The following is a 22,497-nucleotide window of genomic DNA, read 5'->3' on the forward strand; positions in this document are numbered from 1 at the left end:
GTCCCAGATGAAGAACAGGACAAACCTCAAGGACAGAACCAAACAAAATGGAGACAAGCAACCTACCCGCTACAGAGCTCAAAACACTGGTTATGAGGCTCCTCGGTGAACATGGAAGGAGGAAGGAATTCTGAGAATTTCAACAAAGAGATGGGAAATATTAAAAAGAACCAACCAGAGCTAAAGAATGCAATAGCTGAGATGAAGAAAACACTGGAGGGAATCAACAGCAGATCAGCTGGAGCAGAGGATGGAATCAGTGACCCAGAAGACAGGGTAGCAGCTAACACCCAATCAGAGCAGCAAAGGAAAAGAGAATTTTTTTAAAGAACAGTTTGCCCTGGCCAAGTTGGCTCAGTGGATAGAGCATTGGCCTGCGGACCAAAGGGTCACAGGTTTGATTCCAGTCAAGAGCACATGCCCGGGTTGTGGGCTCAGTCCCCAGTAGGGGGCGTGCAGGAGGCAGCCGATCAATAATTCTCTCTCATCATTGATGTTTCTATCTCTCTCCCTTCCTCTCTGAAATCAATAAAAAAATATATTTTTAAAAAGGATAGTTTAAGGGACCTCTGGGACATCAAGCATAACAACGTTCACAACATAGGGGTCCCAGAGGAGAAGAGAGAGAGAAAAGGATTGAAAACCTATTTAAAAAAATAATGACTGAAACTTCCCTAACCTGGCAAAGAAAATAGACTTACAAGTCCAGGCAGCACAGAGAGTCCCAAACAACAGGAAACCAAAGAGGCTGCACCAAGACACAACGTATTTAAAATGCCGAAGGTTAGAGGCAGACAGAACCGTGAAGGGGAGCAAAAGCCAGCAGTCGGTTACCTGCGAGGGAGCTCCCATACCACTGTCAGCTGGTTTCTCCGCAGGGACTTTGCAGGCCAGAAGGGCCCGGCAGGTGGCATTCAGTGATGAACAGCAAGGCCCCACAGCCGAGGTTACCCATAAGGTCATCGTTTGGAATCGAAGGAGAGAGCATTTCCTAGATAGGAAAAAGCTAAGAGTTCATCACCACTAACAAGCATTACAAAAGATGTTAAAGGAGCTTGTTTAGGCAGAAAAAAAAAAGATCAAAATATATGAATAAGAAAATATAGGAGCGGGAAAAAAAACCTCATGACAAAGGCAAACACTTGGTAAGAGTAGGGAATCAAGCAATTAAAGCTAGTGCAAAGACTAAAGTAGAAAGATCCTGTATAAATACAATAAATAATAAGAAATAAAAAAGATCAATAAAACCAAGAGCTGGTTCTATGGAAAGATAAACAAAATTGATAAATGTTTAGCCAGACACATCAAGAAAAAAGAGACAGCCCCCACCCCCAACCCGCCGCTGAAAAATACAATCAGAAATGAAAGGAGAAGTGGCAGAAATACAAAGGATTATAAGAAACTATTACAAACAGGTATATGCCAACAAACTGGACAACCTAGAACAAATGGATCAGTTCCTAGAAATATACATACAATCTTCCAAGACTGACTCAAGAAGAAGCAGGAAACCTGAACAGACTACTAGTCATGAAACCAAATCGGTAATAAAAAACAAACCAGATGTCTTCACCGGTGAATTCCACCGAACGTTCGAGGAGCACTGTCCTCCAACTCTCCCAAAAAAAACGGAAGAGGAGGGAACGTCACAAGTTCATGTCACGAGGCCACCATCACCCTGACTCCCCAGCCAGACAGACTACACAGCAATAAAGCCACATGCCAACATCCCTGATGAACACAGATGCAAAACCCTCCACAAAATATCAGCAACCCAAATCCAGCAACACATTGATAGGATAATACACCGTGACCAAGCGGGGTTAATTCTCAAGATACAAGGTTGGTTCAATATTCAGATATCAATGAACGTGATACACCACGTAAATAAAATAAATGACGGATAAGCATTATGTGATCATTATCACTAGATGCGGAGAAAGCATGTGGCAAAACCCATCATCCATGATGATAAAAGCTCTCAGCACAGTGGGGGTAGAGGGAGCGTACGTCGCCATAATAAAGGCATCTATGACAAGCCCACATATGTGGGTCTGGTAATTTTTTATACGGGCAAAGACAACAAATGAAAACACACAAATGAGACTACCTCGAATTAAAAAGCTTTCGCATCACAAAGAAAACCATCACCGAAACAGAAGGCAACATACTGAATGGGAGGAGATATTTGCAAATGGTGTATCTGATAATGGGTCAATATCCAAGTTTATCCAGAACTCGCATAGCTCAACATAAAAACAAAAACAAACCCAAACAATGGAATTTAAAAAAGGGCCGAGGACCCGTGTAGACGCTCCTCCGAAGAGGACACACAGGTGGCCAACGGACGCGTGAAGGGACGCTCCAAGTCTGTAACCATCAGAGAGACTCCAGTCAAACCACACGCACCGCCTCACGCCTGTCAGACGGCTGCCGTCAGTAACCCGCAGACAAGTGCGGGCGAGGGCGTGGAGAACGGGACCCCACGGCTGCTGTGGGAGGCAGGCCGTGCAGCCGCGGTGGGAAACAGTGTGGAGATTCCTCAGAAAATTAAAAATAGAACTGCCATGTGACCCAGCCATTCCACTTCTGGGAATATGTCTGAAGAAAACCTAAACGCTGCTTTGAAAAGATATACGCACCCCTCTGTTCACTGTGCAAAATTCACAACAGCCGAGATACGGAGGCGACCTGGTGTCCGCGGGCAGGCGAGTGGCTACAACGGCGGAGGTGCGTGAACACGACGGATGCACTCACCGTGAAAGGAATGGAGTCTTGCCGTCCGTGACAACAGGGATGGGCCTAGAGCAGCGGTTCTCAACCTTCCTGACGCCGCGGCCCTTTCATACAGCTCCTCATGTGGTGACCCCCAACCATAAAATTATTTTCGTTGCTACTTCATCACTGTCATGTTGCTACTGTTATGAATGTCATGTAAATATCTGATATGCAGGATGGATTTAGGCGACCCCTGTGAAAGGGTCGTTCTACTGCCAAAGGGGTCGCAACCCACAGGTTAGAACCGCTGGCCTAGATGGTAACGTGAAGTGAAATAAGTCAGACACTGCACGATATCGCTTATATGCGGAATGTAAAAAGTAACATGAATGAACAAAACAGACACAAACTCAGACACAGAGAACAAGCTGTTAGTTGCACGATGGGAGGGAGCTGGGGGGGATGAGTGCAAAGGGAAGGGATTGAAAGTACAAATGGCGGTGGTGAGGCCAGTGGCTGGTGAGACCAGTGGCTGGTGAGGCCAGTGGCTGGTGAGACCAGTGGCTGGTGAGGCCAGTGGCTGGTGAGACCAGTGGCTGGTGAGGCCAGTGGCTGGTGAGGCCAGTGGCTGGTGAGACCAGTGGCTGGTGAGGCCAGTGGCTGGTGAGACCAGTGGCTGGTGAGACCAGTGGCTGGTGAGGCCAGTGGCGGATGTGAGCACAGCAGGGAGCACGGTGAGCGACCCCGCAGCAGCTGTGTGTGCCCGAGGTGCTGCGCTTACGGGGCGACCGCTTCGTAGTTACATAGGAGCCTGACCACATGCAGTACACCTGCCGCTGCGTGACACTGTACGTCACCTCTGCTTGAAAAGTAAATTCTGAGAAAGAATACGTTACCTAGGAATAAACCACACAAAACGTTCAGATGAGTACCTTTAAAATCACTTATAATGCTGTTACTTTAAGACAATCTATTCAGTTCTAATCTCTGGGTCAGGAACAGGACCTTTGATAGTAAACTGGGGTGTATGATATGAGGTGTCAGCAAATCCAGCCTTCACTCGAGACACACAGAGGGTCAAGGGGCTGAGAGGTTACGATGATGACAAAGTCCACTCGCTAACAGGCCCGGCGACACACACACTCTAACGTTTCCCGGCCACCTGCTTCCTCCCGAGGGACTGGCTCTGGGGCAGGGGCACCCGCTAGTGTTGGCTGAGGCGGGGGGGCGGGGGGGGAGGATGTGCCCGAGTGCCACGTGCCCACAAAAGCCCCGTCCACTTGCCTATCGGCACAGTGACTGTTTCCGGAACCCGCTCCGTGACCCCTTTGCAAATCCGACGGTGCATCTGCGCTGGCTGGGGAGCCCAGGGCCGCAGCCTCTGCCCCGCTCGCCCTGCGGGAGCCACCCAGTCCCTCGGGACGGTGGTACCTGCTCACCGCTCACCGAGCTGAGGGGAGGCGCCAGCGGCACGTGGAGCGTTGCACCCCGTTCGAAGCTTTCAGGGGGGAAAAGCGGCCCCACCCCCTCTGCCCTGGTCGCTGCCATGGCTCTGGGGCGGGGCTGGCCCCGACATTTGCTGGCTGTGAGCGGGGGGCTGGGCCCACCAGCCTCATCACATCTGGTGCCCCTGCCCGGCCCGCGTCACGGCGGCCGCCAAGGGAGAGGTGTGGCGCTGATGGTCACGGTCACGTGGGAGAACTGCACACGCAGCTGTGACAGCTGAGCCGCTCCAGGACGGCACATGGCGGGGCCCTGCTCTGGACGCGGCGGCAGCCTTTCCGCTGAGGTGCCGACTGCTGCCCGGAGCGCGAGTGTGACTGCGCCCCTGAGCGGGGCGTAAACGTGGTCCTAGAGGGTCTCGACCCAGCGAGTGTGAGAGGCCGGGAGGGGCGGCAAGGACCACGCGTGGAGGACAGGCTGCGAGGGGCGGCAAGGACCACGCGTGGAGGACGGGCTGGGAGGGGCCGGCGGCAAGGACCACGCGTGGAGGACGGGCTGGAGGGGCGGCAAGGACCACGCGTGGAGGACGGGCTGGGAGGGGCGGCAAGGACCACGCGTGGAGGACGGGCTGGGAGGGGCGGCAAGGACCACGCGTGGAGGACGGGCTGGGAGGGGCCGGCGGCAAGGACCACGCGTGGAGGACGGGCTGGGAGGGGCGGCAAGGACCACGCGTGGAGGACGGGCTGCGAGGGGCGGCAAGGACCACGCGTGGAGGACGGGCTGGGAGGGGCCGGCGGCAAGGACCACGCGTGGAGGACGGGCTGGGAGGGACGGCAAGGACCACGCGTGGAGGACGGGCTGGGAGGGGCGGCAAGGACCACGCGTGGAGGACGGGCTGCGAGGGGCGGCAAGGACCACGCGTGGAGGACGGGCTGGGAGGGGCCGGCGGCAAGGACCACGCGTGGAGGACGGGCTGGGAGGGGCGGCAAGGACCACGCGTGGAGGACGGGCTGCGAGGGGCGGCAAGGACCACGCGTGGAGGACGGGCTGGGAGGGGCCGGCGGCAAGGACCACGCGTGGAGGACGGGCTGGGAGGGGCGGCAAGGACCACGCGTGGAGGACGGGCTGGGAGGGGCCGGCAAGGACCACGCGTGAAGGACGGGCTGGGAGGGGCCGGCGGCAAGGACCACGCGTGGAGGACGGGCTGGAGGGGTGGCACGGACCACGCGTGGAGGACGGCTGGCCTGTGTGTTTATTGGGTGAAGGGCTGGGAGGAGGAGGCCCCTCCCGGTACCTAGCAGGTGGAGCGGACCACGGGCCGGAGTTCCGTTCCCTCTCGGTTCCTCGTGGAGCCCCCGGCGCCCTGCGGCCCCTCGCGGTGCCATCTGTTCATCCTCTTCACAAAACTCTGCAAGCAGGAGGGCGCGTGGCCAGGGTTGTGGCCTACATACGCTTGGCAGCCGTGTGCCTGGCCACATCACTTTGGGGAACTGAATCCTTAAAAAGTCCCCCCAGCCCTGGCCGGGTGGCTCAGTTGGTTGGGCATCGTCCCATGCGCTGAGGATCACAGGTTCACTCTCCTGTCGGGCACAGGCCTGGGACTGTGGGCTCGATCCCCGGGGGCGGCGGGCAGGGGCAGCCGATCGAAGTTCTGCTCTCACAGGGCGTTCCTCTCTCACATCAATGTCTCTCCCCCACTTCTTCCTGCCCTCCCTCTCCCTTCCTCTCTCTAAAAATCTTTTTTAAAAAGTGTCCCCTATTGAATTAAAATATTGGGGGGAGGGGGGTAGATTTCCAAGTGGATTTTAAGTCAGAAAAGTGGGAACCGGAACAAGAAGCGCTGCCCGCGTCCTGCCGCCTCCGGAGCACCTCCCGCGACTGCGGACACGTGACTCCGCGGCTCCGCGGGCGCCTCCTGTTTGCGTGGAGGCTGAGGACACGTCGTTACAGACGCGGAGGGGCCGCGCAGAGGGGCTGCGCCTGCTGCTCTTAGAAGCGAAGGGGCTTTAACGCCTACGTTTTATGGCGACAACGAACGAGGATTATCCGGACGCCACTGGCCCCGACAGCGGGGAGATGAGACGCCCAGCTGTCCAAAGGCCCGTCTGCAGGGATGAGCGGGGACAGCTGCCGGGGCTGCGGGTGAGCAGAGGGCCCGCGATGGCAGACCCGCCGCCACCCGGCCAGACGGAGCCTTCACTGTAGCGACGGCCCCTGACCGACTGTGGGGGTGGCGGGCGCGCGGGTGCCAAATGCTTTGGGAAAAGATCAACTGCTAAACCCCAAACGTCAGAGAGGCCAGACCGAGCCATGAGCGCCCACGGGGCTCAGGCATGAGGCGTCCCCCCTGCAGCCAGGGCCATGGGTCAGTGCTCACGTGCGGCCTCCCTCCTCTCCAGGGGTCTCAACTGGCCGGCCGAGTGGGAGCCCAGAGAACCCCCACTCCCCCCCCCCCCCCCCCCCCCCCCCCCGGCAGAGGAGACGCAGGCTGCCTGTCCCGGAGGAGGCCGAGGCTCCCCCGCCGGGAGCATGCAGGTCGCCGCAGGCGCGGTGTGTGCTCACCAATAGCTCGTGGTCCATGAAGTAGGGCTTTCCGGGCGAGCCGTCATTCGTGTGCAGGTCGGCAGCCAAGCACAGCAGCAGGGCGCCCAGCACGGTCTCGAACACGGACAGGAAACTGTGCGCCACCAGGTAGGCGAGGGCGGCGGCCAGGAGCAGCGGCACGGCCCACACCTGCAGCATGCGGTGGTAGTTGAAGGCCATCAGCCCTCCGAACACGGTCAGACACGCCACCAGCACCTGTCGGAGCAAGAGTGCGCTCACGTCCTCAGACGCCGTGGGAGCACGTCAGAAAATGTCTCAGTTACTGCAGTTTCACACGTGTGCGTGCGTGGGGGACTGTGTGCCGGGCTGTGTGTGGGAGGGGAGGCCGTGCGTGTGTGTGACTTTGTGTGTGTGACTGTGCGTGCGTGCGGGACTGCGTGTGTATGTGTGCGTGGGACTGCACGTGTGCATGTGTGACTGTGTATGTGTGTGTGTGGGGGGGGGGACTGCAGGTGCCCTGTGGCCAAGCACGCACGTCAGAACCGCTGGGACGATGAAAGGGGACGAGAACACGAAGCTGTGACAGGGAGCAGCCGTGGAGGAGGGGGAGGGGCTGTACTCCCATCCCATCGGCGCCTCGTCCGCATTTATCTGGGGCCCTGGGGCCTCACTCTCACCCCGCAGTGCGCCCCACGGTAAACTCTTCATAAGCGCCCCTTGCACGTGCGGCGACAGTCCCGACGGGCACTGCCCTTAGCACGCGGTCACTTGCGCCCGAGGACTGGGCGGAGGGCTCCCCGTGCAGCGGGGGGGGGGACGGGTCATCGGCTCTGTCCACAGGCAGAGGTTCCATCTCCCGGACGGGATGAGGCCAGGTGGCACCCAATTCTTCAACAGCCATAGCTCGGCCAGCTGGAGTCCGCGGGCCCTCGGCGCCCGCGAGGCGGACGTGACGTCGGAGCGGCACTTGGTTGAACACACACACGGTCACCGGTGTCCACGGGCGCGGGAGGCTCTGGGCAACTACGGGCTCATCATGGGAGACGAGGGAAACGGCTGCTCCCAAGTTAAATGAAAGGCACGTCTGTCTCAGAGGCGAAGCCTCGGCCCAGAGAGCGTCTGGGAACACGGTTATGAGAGAGCAGGCCGCCCGCCATCACGCCCGTTCGAGGGCCACCTCCGTCTCGGTGGCCGGCGGCTCTGAAGGCGGCACCGGCCACAGTGGTGCTTCTGCGGTGACCGCCACACGGAGCCTCTCGGCTGGCGGAGCCTAACGTATGTGCACGTCACACCCACCGGCTGGGCCCAGGCGTGTCATGGCATGTCGTAGCACGTCACTGACCACAGCTCACCAGGACAGCAATGTGGACAGACCAATGCTAGACCCTCGAACATCAGAGAGGCCAGACGGAGCCATCGGCGCCCACGGGGCCGGGCTCACACCAGGATGCGGCCCCCGCGCAGCCAGGGCCTGGGTCAGGGCTAATGTGCGGCCCCCCACGGAGGCGGACACGCTACGGGAGCAGCCACGGGCCCCACAAGGGAGCCGAGGCCTTGTTCAGTGTGGGCCCCGGGGCTGGGGATCCAACGCAAAGAGGAGGCAGGCGTCTGCCTTCGGGGGAGCCAGAGAGGCGCCCGCACGCCCAGCCCGCTGCAGGGCTGCGCGTCAGCCCCCACCCCGTGCCTGCTTATTATTCCGGGGACACGCCTCACCTTGCCTAGGAAGACGACGAAGTCCCCGAAGCAGCTAACCGACGTGAAATGACTCGAGTTCTCGGACAAGAGCCTGAGCGCGTCCTTCGCGGACGTACAGAACTCGGTCCCGTTGATGGCCGTGGCCGCGTACGCGTTCTGGAACGACAGGCGGCGGTCAGAAAGATGAGGCGCCGCGTGCCCGGTCTCAGGACAATGTGACGTCGGCTACGAGCGTCCCGAAGAAAACCAGTCACGAGGCGCCCGTAGCACATCCTGCCGCTGCGACGTCTCAGATTTCAGTTCTCACCGAGCGGCAGTCAACGGAGATACATAAGCACCTGGGGTCGGTAGGGTGGCTAGAGCATCGCACGACACGCACATCGGCCCAGCTAGTGTGGCTCGATGGTTGAGCGTCGACCTATGAACCAGGAGGTGAGGGTTGGATTCCCGCACAGGCCCGGGTTGCGGGCTCCATCCCCCGTGTGGGGCGTGCAGGAGGCAGCCGGTCCATGACTCTCTCATCACTGATGTTTCTCTCTCTCTCTCTCTCTCCCTCTCCCTTCCTCTCTGAAATCAATACAAATATATTTTTTAAAAGCATACGGGAACGAGGGCCAAGGAATGATGCTGTGACGCCCTGCAGAGTCTGAGGGCAGGAGAGGAAGTTGAGTGCCGGACACAAAGCAGCCCCCGGTGGCTGGTGAGCTGCCCCCAAGGCCGGTGGGCTGGAATCAGAGAGGCTGGGTCAGGGCGTCACCCCTTCCCGGGAGACCATGCCCCGGGAGGGAACTGAGCGCCCCGCAGACTCAGGAGTCACACCCATTCTAGTGGTCATTTTAATCTGCAATGAATGTAATTTCCATGGTGGGGGACTGGTACACATCATACTATTTCTAATATTTTGCTTTTATAAATAACTATGCAATGGACATCTTCACTTCCCGATTTTGGACCATTTGTTTAAGATAAACTTCCAGAAATGGGATCACTAAGTCAGAGAGAGAGAGAGAGAGAGAGAGAGAGAGAGAGAGAGAGAGAGAGAGAGTGCGTGTGCTGCATGTGTGCACATGTGTGTTGTGTACGTGTGCGCGTTCACGTGAGGAGGTTTCTTGGGTCATTTTTCCAGCACCTTCCCTTGTGACGACACGATCATTTCAAAAGCACCTGTTCCTACATCTCCCTTCAAACCTCCACCAGCACCGCGTGCGCGGCCGCTCCAGCGAGGGAGGAGCCGGTCGCTTTCCGGGGACCACACACGACCTGCGACACCGCGCTCTGGGCTTGGACGAAGGATGAGAGTTTCCTCTCCTGACACAGGAGCCCGTCACACGGCCCCTTAGCAACGTCCCCAGGAGGCCACCATGGGGTCCCCCACAGCCACTCAGCCCACAGCCTGCAGCCCGTGCGACGGTAACAGCGGTAACAGGTGAAGCCAGGGGCGGACCTGCCCCCCCCAGCGAACTCCCCCCTCAGCACAGCGGCGGGAGCCTGGCCCGCCCACCGGCACCTGCTGTCGGAGGGACGTTCTCAGTCAGACGGCCGGGGAGGCCCCAGGAAACACCCTCCTGGGCCGACGTAGAGGGAATCCATGCTTCGCTGGCCTGTGAAACCCCACTGGTGGCCGGTGGGAGCTGACCCGGGGGGGGGGGACCCACACCTGGCACAGGGAGGCCCAAACTCACTCGCTCGCCACTTAACGAAGCAGCTTCAATCACCCCCAGTTCCCAGAGCCTCTGACCGGGTCATCACTCCTGAGAACAGGTGTGTGTGTGGGGGGGGGGGGGGCTGCATAACCGTCCTTTTATGGACAGAAACCAGGATCAAGCACCTCCGCAGGCCCCCACCCCCACCCCCCCGTGAGCCCGAGCTCTCCCCCTGGACGTCACTGCCCATCTTCACCGGAACAGAGGCGTCTAAAGGCTGGTGGTTCCGGAGGCACCGGCTCCGCAGCCAGTCTCTGGGCTCAGATCCCAGCCCCGCAGCGGACCTGCTGGCTGCCTTGGGGGGGTGGGGGGACAATGATCTCACCCCTCAGACCTCAGCCCCCTCCCCGCAGGGAGTTACAGCACCTGCCGCCCAGGGAGCTGGGAGGATGAAAGCCGAGTCCCCATAAAACAGCCAGCAAAGCGCCCGGCGCCCAGTGTGGGAAGCGTGTCTCCGGGGGCGTCAGTCACAGACCTCGCAACACGACCTCACATACTGCTGGGAAAGGGGCAGCTCTGCCTGCACCCAGGACAGGAAGGCCCCAGTCCCCCCACAGGGCCAGGAGGGGCAGGGCTTGCTCCCAGGCCACCCCTGGCTAGCGGCCCTGGGCCAGAGCATGACCTGTGGGGAGGTGGCAGGCGGAGGGAGGCCCGTCCCCCGCGAGGAGGAGGGGTGCTAAGGCCGCTTGGGTAAGAGGCCGTAGGGCCCCTCCTGAGCCCTGACCCTGGGACCCCAGTGCCCAGCAGGTGGGAGCGGGCGCCCGAGGGGCTGCTGAGTGGCGGCAGGAAACACCCCCCCCCCCCCCCCCCAGTCTGGGGCCAGATAAGCAGGCGTCTCCATTCCTTTCTATCTAAAGCGGCAGCAGCACCTGCAGTGCGACAGCTGCTGTGGCCATTTGCCTGCCCAGGAACACGCCTCCACGCACACCATCCAGCAGCCCACGGCAAGCTTCCTTCTCAGACCCCCGCACGTGGGCGTCCCGGCTCTCGGCGCCGGCCATCCGCCGCCCGGCCAGAATAGCACTGGGGGGGGGGGGGGGGGGGACTGCGGACGCGGAGCCACTGCGTCCCCGAGAGGCGGCCGCACAGAGGCCCTGGGATGAGGCCACCGCTGTGGCACGTCCGCTACCAAAAGAGCGGTGTCCCCCTGAGCACGGTCACCCCCTTCCAGGACCCAGCCAGAGACGGCACCGCGGTCGCCTCTTCCCCTGGGAGGCCCCTGTGGCCTCGGGGAGCGGACAGGAGAGGAGCCGCTGGGACCGGCAGGTGGCGCGGGATGAGCCCAATCCTGGCACAGAGAACACCGAGCCTTTGCCACTGATGGGGGTGGGGGGGACCCCATGGGGGGCAGGGAGAGGCTTGAAGACAGATCCGCCTGAGGTGCAGCAAACAGCACGGCCCTGGAGGGTCAAATCACCCGGGTCCCCTCACACGCCCGCCCCTCGAGCCGCCTTTAGGCTCCCAGAGAACAGGGGTGGAGAGCGCAGGGCTCACGCGGTAGGAGCGGCAGCGTGAGGTGCAGGTGAGGGCAGCGCAGCCGCTGGCAGGGCCCAGGGCCCCCCCTGAGCCGGAGTGGAGTCGTCAGGACACGGAGGAAAACACCCGTGTGGAGTCCTGCATCGCCCTCTCCTGAGCTTGGTGACACCCTGAGCTTTACGGTGGGCCACAGCCTTCAGCCGCGGAGAGGACGTTCTAGGGGCTTCGGCCACTGCCTGAGAGCTGGGGAGGGCACCCTGGACCGTCCAGGCACCTTGGAGCCCCCAGGAAGTGTCCTGTGCACACCCCCCCTCGCCTCCCCCCCGCCTTCCACCGTGGGTTTCCGGCATCGGAGCGGACAGGGAGAATTCCCACGAGGCCTGGCCCTGCTCTGGAGTCCCTGCTGCTTGCATCCCCGCCCCCATCGCGCCCGAGTTCAAAGGCTGGACAGAGCATGACTAAGTGGCGGCTGGGTAGACAGATGTGTGAGGCGCACACCTATAATTTCTCCAGGGAGACACACATCTGGTATTTACGACGCAGACAGGAGTGGGGAGCGATGTAGGGTTGCACCCCCTCCTCCCCCCTGCAAGGGAATGACTGCCGGCCTCAGCCTGGGTGTCTCCAAAATGCAGCAGCTGCCGCGGCCTCCCTCCCAGGACCAGGGAGGGCAGGTGAGGCTTTAAAGCAGCGACCAGCTCCTCGATGTTCCCTCAAGAAGGCTGTCTGGGGCCCGGCTGTGTGGCTCCGTGGGGGAGCGTGGACCTGTGAGCCAGGAGGGCCCGGCCAGGGCACATGCCCCGTTTCGGCTCGATCCCCCGTCAGGGTGTGCAGGAGGCAGCCGGTCCATGTTGATGAGTTGATGTTTCTCTCTCTCAAGTCGATTGAAAAAGAAGAAGAAGAGTGCTGGGCTCTGGTGAGAAGTGGGTCTCTCTCCTTAGCACTGCCCGGTGCCTGCTGCACAAACAAGAAAAACAAAATGGGCCTCTGCTCTTTTCATCTGGTTTCCAGAGAAATCTTCCCCTAGCAACTCGCTCCAGTGCCAGGAAACTTTTCAAAAGGCCACATTCCTGGCCTCCCTTTCAGCTCACTTTCCTTCCCCACTGCCAAGCGAGGCGGACGCAGCGCTGACCACCATCACCCAGCACCGCCCGGGAGCCTGGTCTTCCTTCCGTCCTGCTTCCCAGCATTCATCCCCACTGCAGGTGCTCTCGCCGGCCATGTTCACGTCAGTTCTTTTCTTCTTCCTCCTCTGCTTTCCCAATCACTTAACCCTCAGGCTGCCCAGCTGTGCCCAATCAGAAGGCACAAACCTGACCAATCAGACTGTGCAAATTTGGATTCCTCATTTGCATAGAAATGGACCCATCAGGGACCAGGCAGGACCGTTCTCTACAAGAGCCCACCTCTCTCGTCTCCAGGTTTCCTACGGGCCTCGGTTCCCCCGTTTGCGCTGGGCCTCGGTTCCCCCGTTTGCGCTGGTCGCTGGCAGTGATGTTTTGTTGATGGCGAAGGCCTCCTGCCCCAGCACCACGATCAGACTCCAAGGCGGTGCCTGCTGGCAGCGCGGATGCTCTGCAGCTGGGTGGGCGAGCTGAGCGGCCTCCCCTTCACACAGGGAACAACGGGGTGGCCGACACTCAGCTACTTGGGATCTTGGACACCTTTGAACTCCCCAGGGGAACGGGCCTGGGTTGCTGTGAGGCGGTGAAGTGAAGGAACGCTGACAACACGGGACGGTGGGCAGAGACCCGAGCGTGGACGTGCCCGAGAGGGTGGCTTTCCAGCGTGTTTTGGCCGCAGAGCCCGCTTCAAAGGAAACCTTGGGTGGAACTCCACTCCCCACCCAGATGGGGGAGGGCTGCTGGGGGGGGGGGTGAGGGGGAGGCAGGGGAGGCTCGGGGCCAGGGCCACTCTCCTCGCTCCTCTCTCTCCCCCCACCGTCCACAGGGAGCCCTAGGCTTCCAGGGGCAGTTCCCACACTCGAGGGCAGAGGGTCATGGAGAGGCCCTGTGTTTACACACCACAGCCAGGGAGGGCCACTCCACGCAGGCCCACGAGCCACAGGCCAACGTACTTGTCTTTTTTGTTAAAAAATATATTTTTATTGATTTCAAGAGGAAGGGAGAGGGAGAGAGACACATCAGTGATGAGAGAGAATCATGGATCGGCTGCCTCCTGCACGCCCCACACTGGGGATTGAGCCCGCGACCCGGGCCTGTGCCCTGACCGGAATGGAACCTGGTTCATAGGCCGACGCACACCCACTGAGCCCGCCGGCTGGGCCATATTTGCCTACTGGTGGTCCCGCTACTGTTGTCTTTCTAGTCCGCCCCCGGCTTCTCAGCCTTGCTTTTCCTGCACGCATGTCCCTTATCCCGGTACGTTTTCGTAACACATCGCGGGTCTCTGTGGAGTAAGCGGTGTCTGGATGGTGCCCAGCTCAGAGGAGGGAGGCGGGCCTAGTCCACGGTGACAGGCAGCCCCAGGCCCGGCTCTGCCCACTCCTCTGAAAGGTGCTGGTGTCTCACTGAGTCTTATACATGCTGGCTCGCAGCAGCCCCAGTGGAAACGAAAGGCACTCCAGGTCCTTAGGAAGAGCCTTAAAGATAGGGCTTGAGCACAGGAAGACTCCCCTCTCCCCCAACAATGAGAGGCGCTGTCGTGCCACTTAGGAGCCGCAAGCACGGACGTCCAATCAGTGCTCACGTCTTTAGCGCAGGGGAGCTTGGCTAAGTGAGATTCCGTGGACGCTTAAATGAAAACAGCCTGCTCCCTCACAAAAACACAGCTTTGCACACACGTGGCAAAGGGCTATTAAAATCTCCTAGATTAGCGACAGAAACATAAAACATATGCAGATTTCCTCAGTTTGAGAGACTCCAGAGAGAAAAAAACATCAGAAATTCAAACCATCACAGTGTGCAGCTTTTCTGACTTTTACAGGAAATATTTACAGCTTGAGCGGGAAAGGCAGGGAAACATATAAAGTCAGGGAGGCAGCTCTTCCTGTTTCAGGGAAATGAGAGTCGCGGAGAAGACGCTGGAAACGAGCTGTCGCTGACAGACTGCACTCGCTGATCTCTGCCCCTTCCGCTTAGCTCTGAGAAGAGCAGCGCCTTTCTTTCCAAATTTGAAGAATGGCGCCAACGAGCTGTCCTCGTTAGGCCTGCGCGCCCAGCCCACGGCCGCCAGCAGCCCGTTCGCCCCCGCCGGAGGGAAGCCCACTCTTCACATGTTTTAAATGGTTGGGAAAACACAGATTTCTGGACACGGGAAGATTCTATGGAATTCAAACGTCAGTGCCCACAGGAACGCTTCCCTGAACACAAGCGGGCCGGCCACTTCCCTCCGTGCGTGGCTGCTCGCCCGCGACCACGGCAGAGCAGAGCAGGTGTGACCACGACTGCAGGGACCAGAAGCCGAAAACAGTTACACGACCCGGCGCTGACAGACCCTGACCTCCAGGACGACCCCTGACCGCCGAGACGAGCCCACCTGCAGCCCCGCTGCGCGTCCCGGGCCGCGTGGAGACCTACCTGGTGGAGATGGCGCAGGTGTGTGTCCAGGCAGCAGAGGCAGCAGGAGCAGCACCTGAGCAGGCACCTGGACCAGGCGCTCCGCTGCGGGACAGGAGCAGAAGCAAAGGACAGTCAGGACCCCGGAGGGGAGGCGAGGCGAGCGCAGGCTCTGCGACTGCTTCTCCCGGAGCTCACACTCCCAGGACGCCCTGCAGCGGCGCTCAGAGCGCGAGAGATCCCCTGCTGCACACGCCACGGCCACGAGTTGTTATTATTATTAGTAGTATTATTATTATTATTACTGACGACCGAGGTGTCTCCCTCGGGGGCTCACCTGTTACCCCGCTGTCGCCTTCAACGGGAAGGGAAGTGGGTTCGCTCATATGTGCTATCAAAGGTAACGCCTAGCCCAGACTTCGCGTAAAAGCCTCTCTCCCTTCACCTCCCTCCAGTGTCTTCAATGAGAGACTTTGCTTTTTCAAACCAGCTCAGCGTCATGACAAATCCACACCCCGAAGTCAGTAAAACGAAGTATGCTCTGCAGACACTAGTCCTGTGGTCGCACGAAAAAAAGATTCAAGTCTAACTTTTTTGGGAAACGAATCCGATAGTGAGACGTTCAGGGCTGCATTTTAAGAGAGAAGTTAGTCCTGTGAGATGTCTCCTGGACTTGTGTGCAAGGCGAGCGGGAATCATTACAGAATCGCCCCCGGGGCCTGACATGAGCCTGACACAGGCCTCTGGGAGGCCCAGGAGCTCCGGCCTTCGGTGGACGTGCTCTCCTCCTAACGGCGATTCACGGGCAGGAAACTTGGAGACCTCCCAGCCTGGCCGCTGTGGGTGTGCCACTCACCCAGCGAGGACCACGCAGGGCAGCCTGCAAGGCCGCGGAGCACGTCCTCCGGAGCCTGGGAAGGGACACGCTTCCCGCAGGCACATGGCTCAGAGGGGGTGCGGCCCTCGGTCCCGGGGCCTGGGGGGTGAGTGACCTTTCAGACCTCTGCCCGAGGGACCAGCCTGACTTTTTACAGTGAGGGACGGCTGCTGCCCCGGAGGGTAAGATGCTAGCAGCACAGGGAGGGGAGGCGAGGTGCCCGACCGCTCACTGACTCACGATTACACACACACACACACACGCACACACACACGCACACACAGGCACACGCACGCACGCGCACACACACACACTCGGCACAGGCCTCCCGGCACTGCCCCCCCCCCCCCCCCGGCATGTGAAATATTCGGAGCGGAAGGCAGGTGAGACCCTGTGGGCTCACAAGAAACACTTCCTCTCCCTTAAAGAATTTGGATGCGGGCCTTGTCCATAGAGCGGCCACCAGAAATAACAGTCTCCGGCCTATTTATACGGCAGGACAGACGGCCAATTACTGCACATCTGTTCCTCGCGCTGGCTGGCAGTGACCTCATCCCCCGCTCAGAGGTCCTCTCCCCTCACTTCCCTGTCTCTCTCTGAGCCTCGCATGTGCGTGGCGTTCCCATACACACACGTGGTTAAATGGGGCCATTTTCTCTTGTTAGTCTGTCTCATGTCTATTTTTTTTTAATTATTTTAGAATTTTTAAATATTTTTTATTGATTTCAGAGAGAAAGGGAGAGAGGGAGAAACATTAATGATGAGAGAGAATCACGGATCGGCTGCCTCCTGCAGGCCCCTCACTGGGGATGAGCCCACAACCCGGGCCTGTGCCCTGACCAGGAATCGAACCGTGACCTCCTGGCTCACAGATTGACGCTCAGCCACTGAGCCACCCGGCCAGGCTCTATTTTCATTATGAGATCAGCAGCAGATGGAAGAATGTTTCCTCCCCCATAAATACACATGGGGCTGCACATATATTCTGTTCAAGACTTCCTCCTCCAAGGCCCCTAAACTGAAGGATCAACTTCAAACGCAGGAGCCAGAGCCGCCAGATCCACCTGGAGGTGGAAACGCCCCTTTAATTCCAAAAATGGATGCATTCTTTCATCCCTCGAAATTCGGCCCTGAAAGTCTCACCATAGGATTTATTTCCCCTCAAAAAGGTTCAACATAACTTTTTTAACGCGGGCACATAACCAGTGCTCACAAAGCACCACTTCAACGGCGACACAAGGGGACACTGGCCAGGGCCGCGCCGCCCGCAGTTCCAGACCAGAGCCTGGGCCACCTGACCTGGAACTGCCCGACCCCTCACGGGCGCCGACCTCGGGTCGTGAGTGTGGACTTGACACACGGACAGGTCAGGTGGCTGCCTGGAAGGGCACAGAGGGTGACACTTCCCCACTCGGCCAGCACGGGTGCCCAGGCCCAGCGGCCGGAGTCAGGTTTGTGAACTCTGACCCTGGCGGAGGCTGCGGGGGGAGCAGAGCTGGGAAAGGCCCACCTGCCCTGCCTGTCGGCCAGGAACAGCCTGTGCACAGCTGTCCCCAGGAGCTTGGGTTCCACCGCCATTCACAGCCAACGGCACGGAAACGCAGCCGGGGCAGCCGCACAAAGGCCCACAGTTCTCCGCTCTGGAGCCAAGATGTGGGTCATCCTGCCCTTTTCTCTCTCTCTCTCTCTCTCTCTCTCTCTCTCTCTCTCTCTCTCTCTCACTCACACACACACACACACACACACACACACACACACCAGTGACTCCCCACGGCGCCCTTTAGGAAACGCAAAAGGCAAGAAATACTTTAGCATTAAAACACAAACAAATATTATTCTAATCTTGTAGATCTTGTAGCGTATTTTTTTCCCTTTTAAAAAAAGCATCTAAACGTCCTTTAAAAATGGTTTAAATTTTCCTCGGAAGAATTCCTCCCATTTGTTCAGCATTTAAACAAGAAGGGAAGCGCGCACTCAGAACTCCTCCCCCCCACCCCACCCCCGCCCCTGCCGTGTGGGTGGAAAAGCACAAACAGCGGATTGGGACAGTCCTCAGGGGGTGGGGTGGGGTGGGGGAGGGCCCTCCGGGCGGCCCAGTCGCCCTTGGCCTCACCTTGTCCTTCAGGGCCCTGGAAATGAACATGAGGGCGGCTCGTGGCACCCTCACCACGGTGATCAAAAGCGACCCTTTCGCCACTGTCCCTTGGTGGTAGCAGAAAAGGATGGAGAGAGACGACAGGATGGGGCGATGGGGAGGGTCCTGTTCATTCCTGGGGACAGGAGAAGAGGACAGTATTTTAAACCACTGCTGAGAGAACCACCAACTCTGGTTCAGATGGGCGATGGCACTAATGGTGCCCGGCCCGGAGTGGGTGCCCGGCCCGGAGTGGGTGCCCGGCCAGGATGCGGGTGGCCAGCAGCGATGCAGAGCATGTGGCGACGTGTCCCTACACGTCGGCTGCTGAGGGAAAAGCATTTCCTGGGCTAAGATAATTCCTGTTGGTGGCACTCAATGCCCTAAACCAGTGGTTCTCAACCTTCTGGCCCTTTAAATACAGTTCCTCATGTTGTGACCCAACCATAAAATTATTTTCGTTGCTACTTCATAACTGTAATGTTCTACTGTTATGAATCATAACGTAAGTATCTGATATGCAGGATGGTCTTAGGCAACTCCTGTGAAAAGGTCGTTCGACCGCCAAAGGGGTCGCGACCCACAGGTTGAGAACTGCTGCTAAACAAACGTAGACCAGAAAACTTTTTAAAACACTGGTGGGGCCCTGGCTAGTTTAGCTCAGTGGACAGAGCATTGGCCTGTGGACCAAAGGGTCCCAGGTTCGATTCCAGTCAAGGGCACATGCCTGGGTTGCGGGCTCCATCCCCAGTAGGGGACGTGCAGGAGGCAGCCGATCCATGATTCTCTCTCATCATTGATGTGTCTCTCTCTCTCCCTCTCCCTTCCTCTCTGCAGTCAATAAAAATACATTAAATAAATAAATAAAACACTGGTGGGTAAAAGAAACCAGGTTCCCTCTTTGCAGCAGCCACCCCTTCCACCCGCCCTTTAAGCTGCCTGGTAATCTCATCTTCACGTTCAGAAGTTCCACTGTAATCATCTGCCAGGTATAATCGCACAGGGAACGCTGCCCGCCTGGCTGGGTGGTTAGAATCACTCCGGAATCCGGGGACAGGGACCGTGGCCAGGGAGGGATGGGCACTCCCCTGGCCAGCCGGGAAGTCTGGCTTCCACACAGCCCCAGGCTCCTGACACCCAGCTGATCCGTCCCACTCCCAGGGCTCCCCGTGGAGTCATTTCCTGGACGGACTGGTCCTGACAGGGCTCCCAGCAGGCGGAGCCCAGCTGCACAGGCAGGGGAAGGAGAGCGGGGCAGAGCCGCCCCCAGCCCTGAGGGTGAGACCAAGGCCAGCGCTGGGCGGCCCTCCCTGACCCTCTGGATTCCGCCAGGCCGGTTCCCGAGCCCGAGGCCCTTCCCAGAAGCCGCTGCTCCGCCCGGGGAGGGGAGCCGCTGCCAGAGGCCTGCGGAGCCCAGGTTTTGAGGGCGCCTAGGCCTGTGAGAGGAAGGGGCGCGGCCGCGGTTTCCGGAGCTGGCAGAGGCGCGCTTTGCGGTCAGTCTTCCAGGAGGGAGAAGAGAGCGTGTTTAACTCCGCGTCCGGCCGGAGGAGGAAATGCCAGAGGGCGACAGCTGATGGGAGCGTGGGGATCTGACCAGAGAGCCAGGCCAGGGGAGTCTGACACATTGCTCCCTGTCCTCGTTTTTGTTTTTTTTAAAGAATGTTTATGTTCCCATTTAGGAGGTCTGTGTGCCTCCGGACTTCTCAGGAGGGGGCGCTGGGGGCAGAGGGCACCCCTGCTTCCCGGCCGGGAGGGGCCCGGGGCCCGGCCGCTGTGCGCAGGCTTCCTGCCATTTCCTGATCCTCAGCCATGGACGCCACGCCGAGAACGCCGCCCCGCCGTGAAATGCAGACTCAGCTCTCACAGGGCCTGATTCTCCCACGCCCTCCCGCTCAGCACAATCACACTGAAGCTTCCAGTCAGAGTCCTTTTCCAGCTTCAGTGAGATTTAACCGACGTGCAACCCTGTGGTTGAGCGTCAACCTATGGACCAGGAGGTCACGGTTGGATTCCCGGTCAGGGCACATGCCTGTGTTGCAGGCTCGATCCCCAGTGTGGGGCGTGCAGGAGGCAGCCGACCCATGATTCTCTCTCATCTCTGATGTTTCTATCTCTCTCACCCTCTCCCTTCCTTTTTGAAATCGTTAAAAAAAATTTTTAAAACAAACATACAAAACAAAAGAAACCCCAGCTACTCTTTGTGGGCAGGAAGGAGGTGCCTGCCCAGGACACGAGCCGTCCCCACTCCACTCTCCTCCCCCAGGAGCTCCCTGTTATCTGCTCGCGTGGTCTCGGAGATTAGAGGGGGCTGGCCCAGCGGGGACTGAGCTTCCTGTCAGCATCCTGGCCTGTGCCTGTCCTGGCCGGTCCTCTTTAGCCCGAGGTGTTACCATTGCCCCACGTGGAGAGTCGCCAGACAGGTCGGGTGAAGGTGCGTGGGTGTGCGCGTCCTCGGGCACCGTGAGGTCATGGGTGTGAACACTGCAGAGTCACGGGAAGCACAGGCAGGAAGCCATGCGCTCGCACACACGGGAACAGGAGCTTTAGGTCAGCCCTGCCTTCCAGCTCTCTCCCCTCCACGCAGCCTGTATTTCCCCGTCTGGCTTCCTGCGGGATTTTCTACCTTAAAGAGCTTGGACCTGTGGCGGACGGAAGGGACACCATTTCTTTTCCCACCAAATAAGCACCCAGAGTTTTAGCTTCATGTAGCTCTGGCCAGTCCCTTTGAAGGGGTCACATCCAAACTGCAAAATTCCTCTGAGTCGCACAATGTGACGACACAAGCCAGCCAGCGGGGGCAGTGGGGGCAGCGGGGGCAGCGGGGGCAGCGGGGCGGCTGGACCTACCTGTTGAAGTAGCAGGCGGCCACGGCCCCCGCCACCACCATCTGCTGGCAGGCGAGGATGAAGTCGCTGGTCCAGAGGAGGCCCAGGAGGTGGTACCCCCACAGGTAGCGGAGGCCAGAGAGAGGCTGGTACTCCACCCGTCCCCCTGCGGTGACCTGGGCCGCTCCTAAGGTTAGAGCACAGACATGCTCACGCCAGCGCCGTCCGAGCACCGACCCCCAGGCCCACCTCCGCCCCCCGCCCCCCGCCCCCGGCCTCTGGCATCCATGAAACACAAACGCCCCAGTAACGTGTCAAGTGCCCGCCCATCCTAATCTAAGAGCCCCACGGCAAAACGCAGCATTCCGATCACATTTAACTTACGGACACAGTGAACCATAATCGCAGTGGCAGGTGGTGGGCAATGAGCAGGACACACGGCGTCCACCTTCCTATTCACCCCACTTTGCGGGGGTGGACACGGGGAGGTTCGGAAGGGCCACAACCCTTTCGGACTCGAGATTAGCGGGAGGAGAACAGGAAGCCACGCCCACTGGGCGCTGAAACCCATCTTCCTCCAAACCGCCTTGTGAGACAACAGACCTCCTGTGGCCGAGCCCCCCCGAACCTGCGGGGGCCCCGGGAGAGAACCCCGAGTCACCAAAAATGTAGCCTTGGTAAAAGCGACGAGGTGCAGGCACGGAGACAGGCGGCAGTCGCTAACGGGACAAGCCGAGGCCCGCAGGCCCTCACACCCGGGCAGCCCCACGCCACCAGACGCCGCTGGATCTGAACGTCTGGGGAGCCGTCTCCGACTTGCTCTTCGCTCTGGTCACCCGGCGGCTCACAGCCTTTTCTCTAGGCCAGTGGTCGGCAAACTGCGGCTCGCGAGCCACATGCGGCTCTTTGGCCCCTTGAGTGTGGCTCTTCCTAAGCCTTAGGAGTACCCTAGTTAAATCAATAACAATGTACCTACCTATATAGTTTAAGTTTAAAAAATTTGGCTCTCAAAGGAAATTTCAATCGTTGTACTGTTGATATTTGGTTCTGTTGACTAGTGAGTTTGCCGACCACTGCTCCAGGCCGGCTTTCTCAGCTCTGCACGTACTAACGGGCACTGTGGACCATTTAACTCGTTGTTGGGGGTGGGGGCAGGCCTGTGCCTTGCAGGGTGTCCAGCAGGGTTCGAGGCCTCTACCCATCCGATGCCAGCAGCATCCTCCTGCCCCTACCCGAGTCCTGCCAGCCCCCAATGTCTCCAGACTGCCCAACGCCACCTGCGGGACAAAACCGGTGCCCGGGAACCAGGGCTGTAAGCGAACCCCGGGTTAGGGTTAGGGTTAGGCTCCTTCCCTGAAAGCCCAGGGAAGTCCCAGGCAGGCGGGCGGTCCCCAGCACGTGGCTGCCCTCTCCTGGGCGGCTGTGGCCCTGCAGTCAGGAGCCCCGCGAGCACAGGCTGTTTTGTTGCTGAGCTTTGTTACAACGTAGCAATAGAAAGTGTCGGGAAGTTCAGGGACCAGACCCAGGATGCGATGGGTCTTGGGGGACCTAAGAAAGGACTTGG

The 22,497-nt window shown here is 59.3% G+C and overlaps 1 protein-coding gene across 5 annotated transcripts in view; it reads right to left on the minus strand.

Annotated features, from left to right (window-relative positions):
- Positions 1-5,395: 5,395 nt before the first annotated feature.
- The window catches only part of SLC44A3 (solute carrier family 44 member 3), a 34,670-nt gene continuing 17,568 nt past the window's right edge, over positions 5,396-22,497 (minus strand). For 3 of the 5 annotated variants that reach the window (XM_036342432.1, XM_036342431.1, XM_036342428.1), the window contains 6 exons: positions 20,955-21,120; positions 18,088-18,244; positions 15,119-15,202; positions 8,419-8,556; positions 6,724-6,960; positions 5,576-6,416 (listed from right to left, as the gene is read on the minus strand). In XM_036342432.1, the coding sequence (XP_036198325.1) occupies positions 6,204-6,416; positions 6,724-6,960; positions 8,419-8,556; positions 15,119-15,202; positions 18,088-18,244; positions 20,955-21,120 (995 nt within the window). In that variant the 3' untranslated portion in view covers positions 5,576-6,203. The other 2 variants (XM_036342430.1, XM_036342433.1) reach the window with 2 other exon arrangements.

Source organism: Myotis myotis, unplaced genomic scaffold (genome assembly GCF_014108235.1).
Source record: "Myotis myotis isolate mMyoMyo1 unplaced genomic scaffold, mMyoMyo1.p scaffold_m19_p_18, whole genome shotgun sequence".
NCBI lineage: Eukaryota > Metazoa > Chordata > Mammalia > Chiroptera > Vespertilionidae > Myotis > Myotis myotis.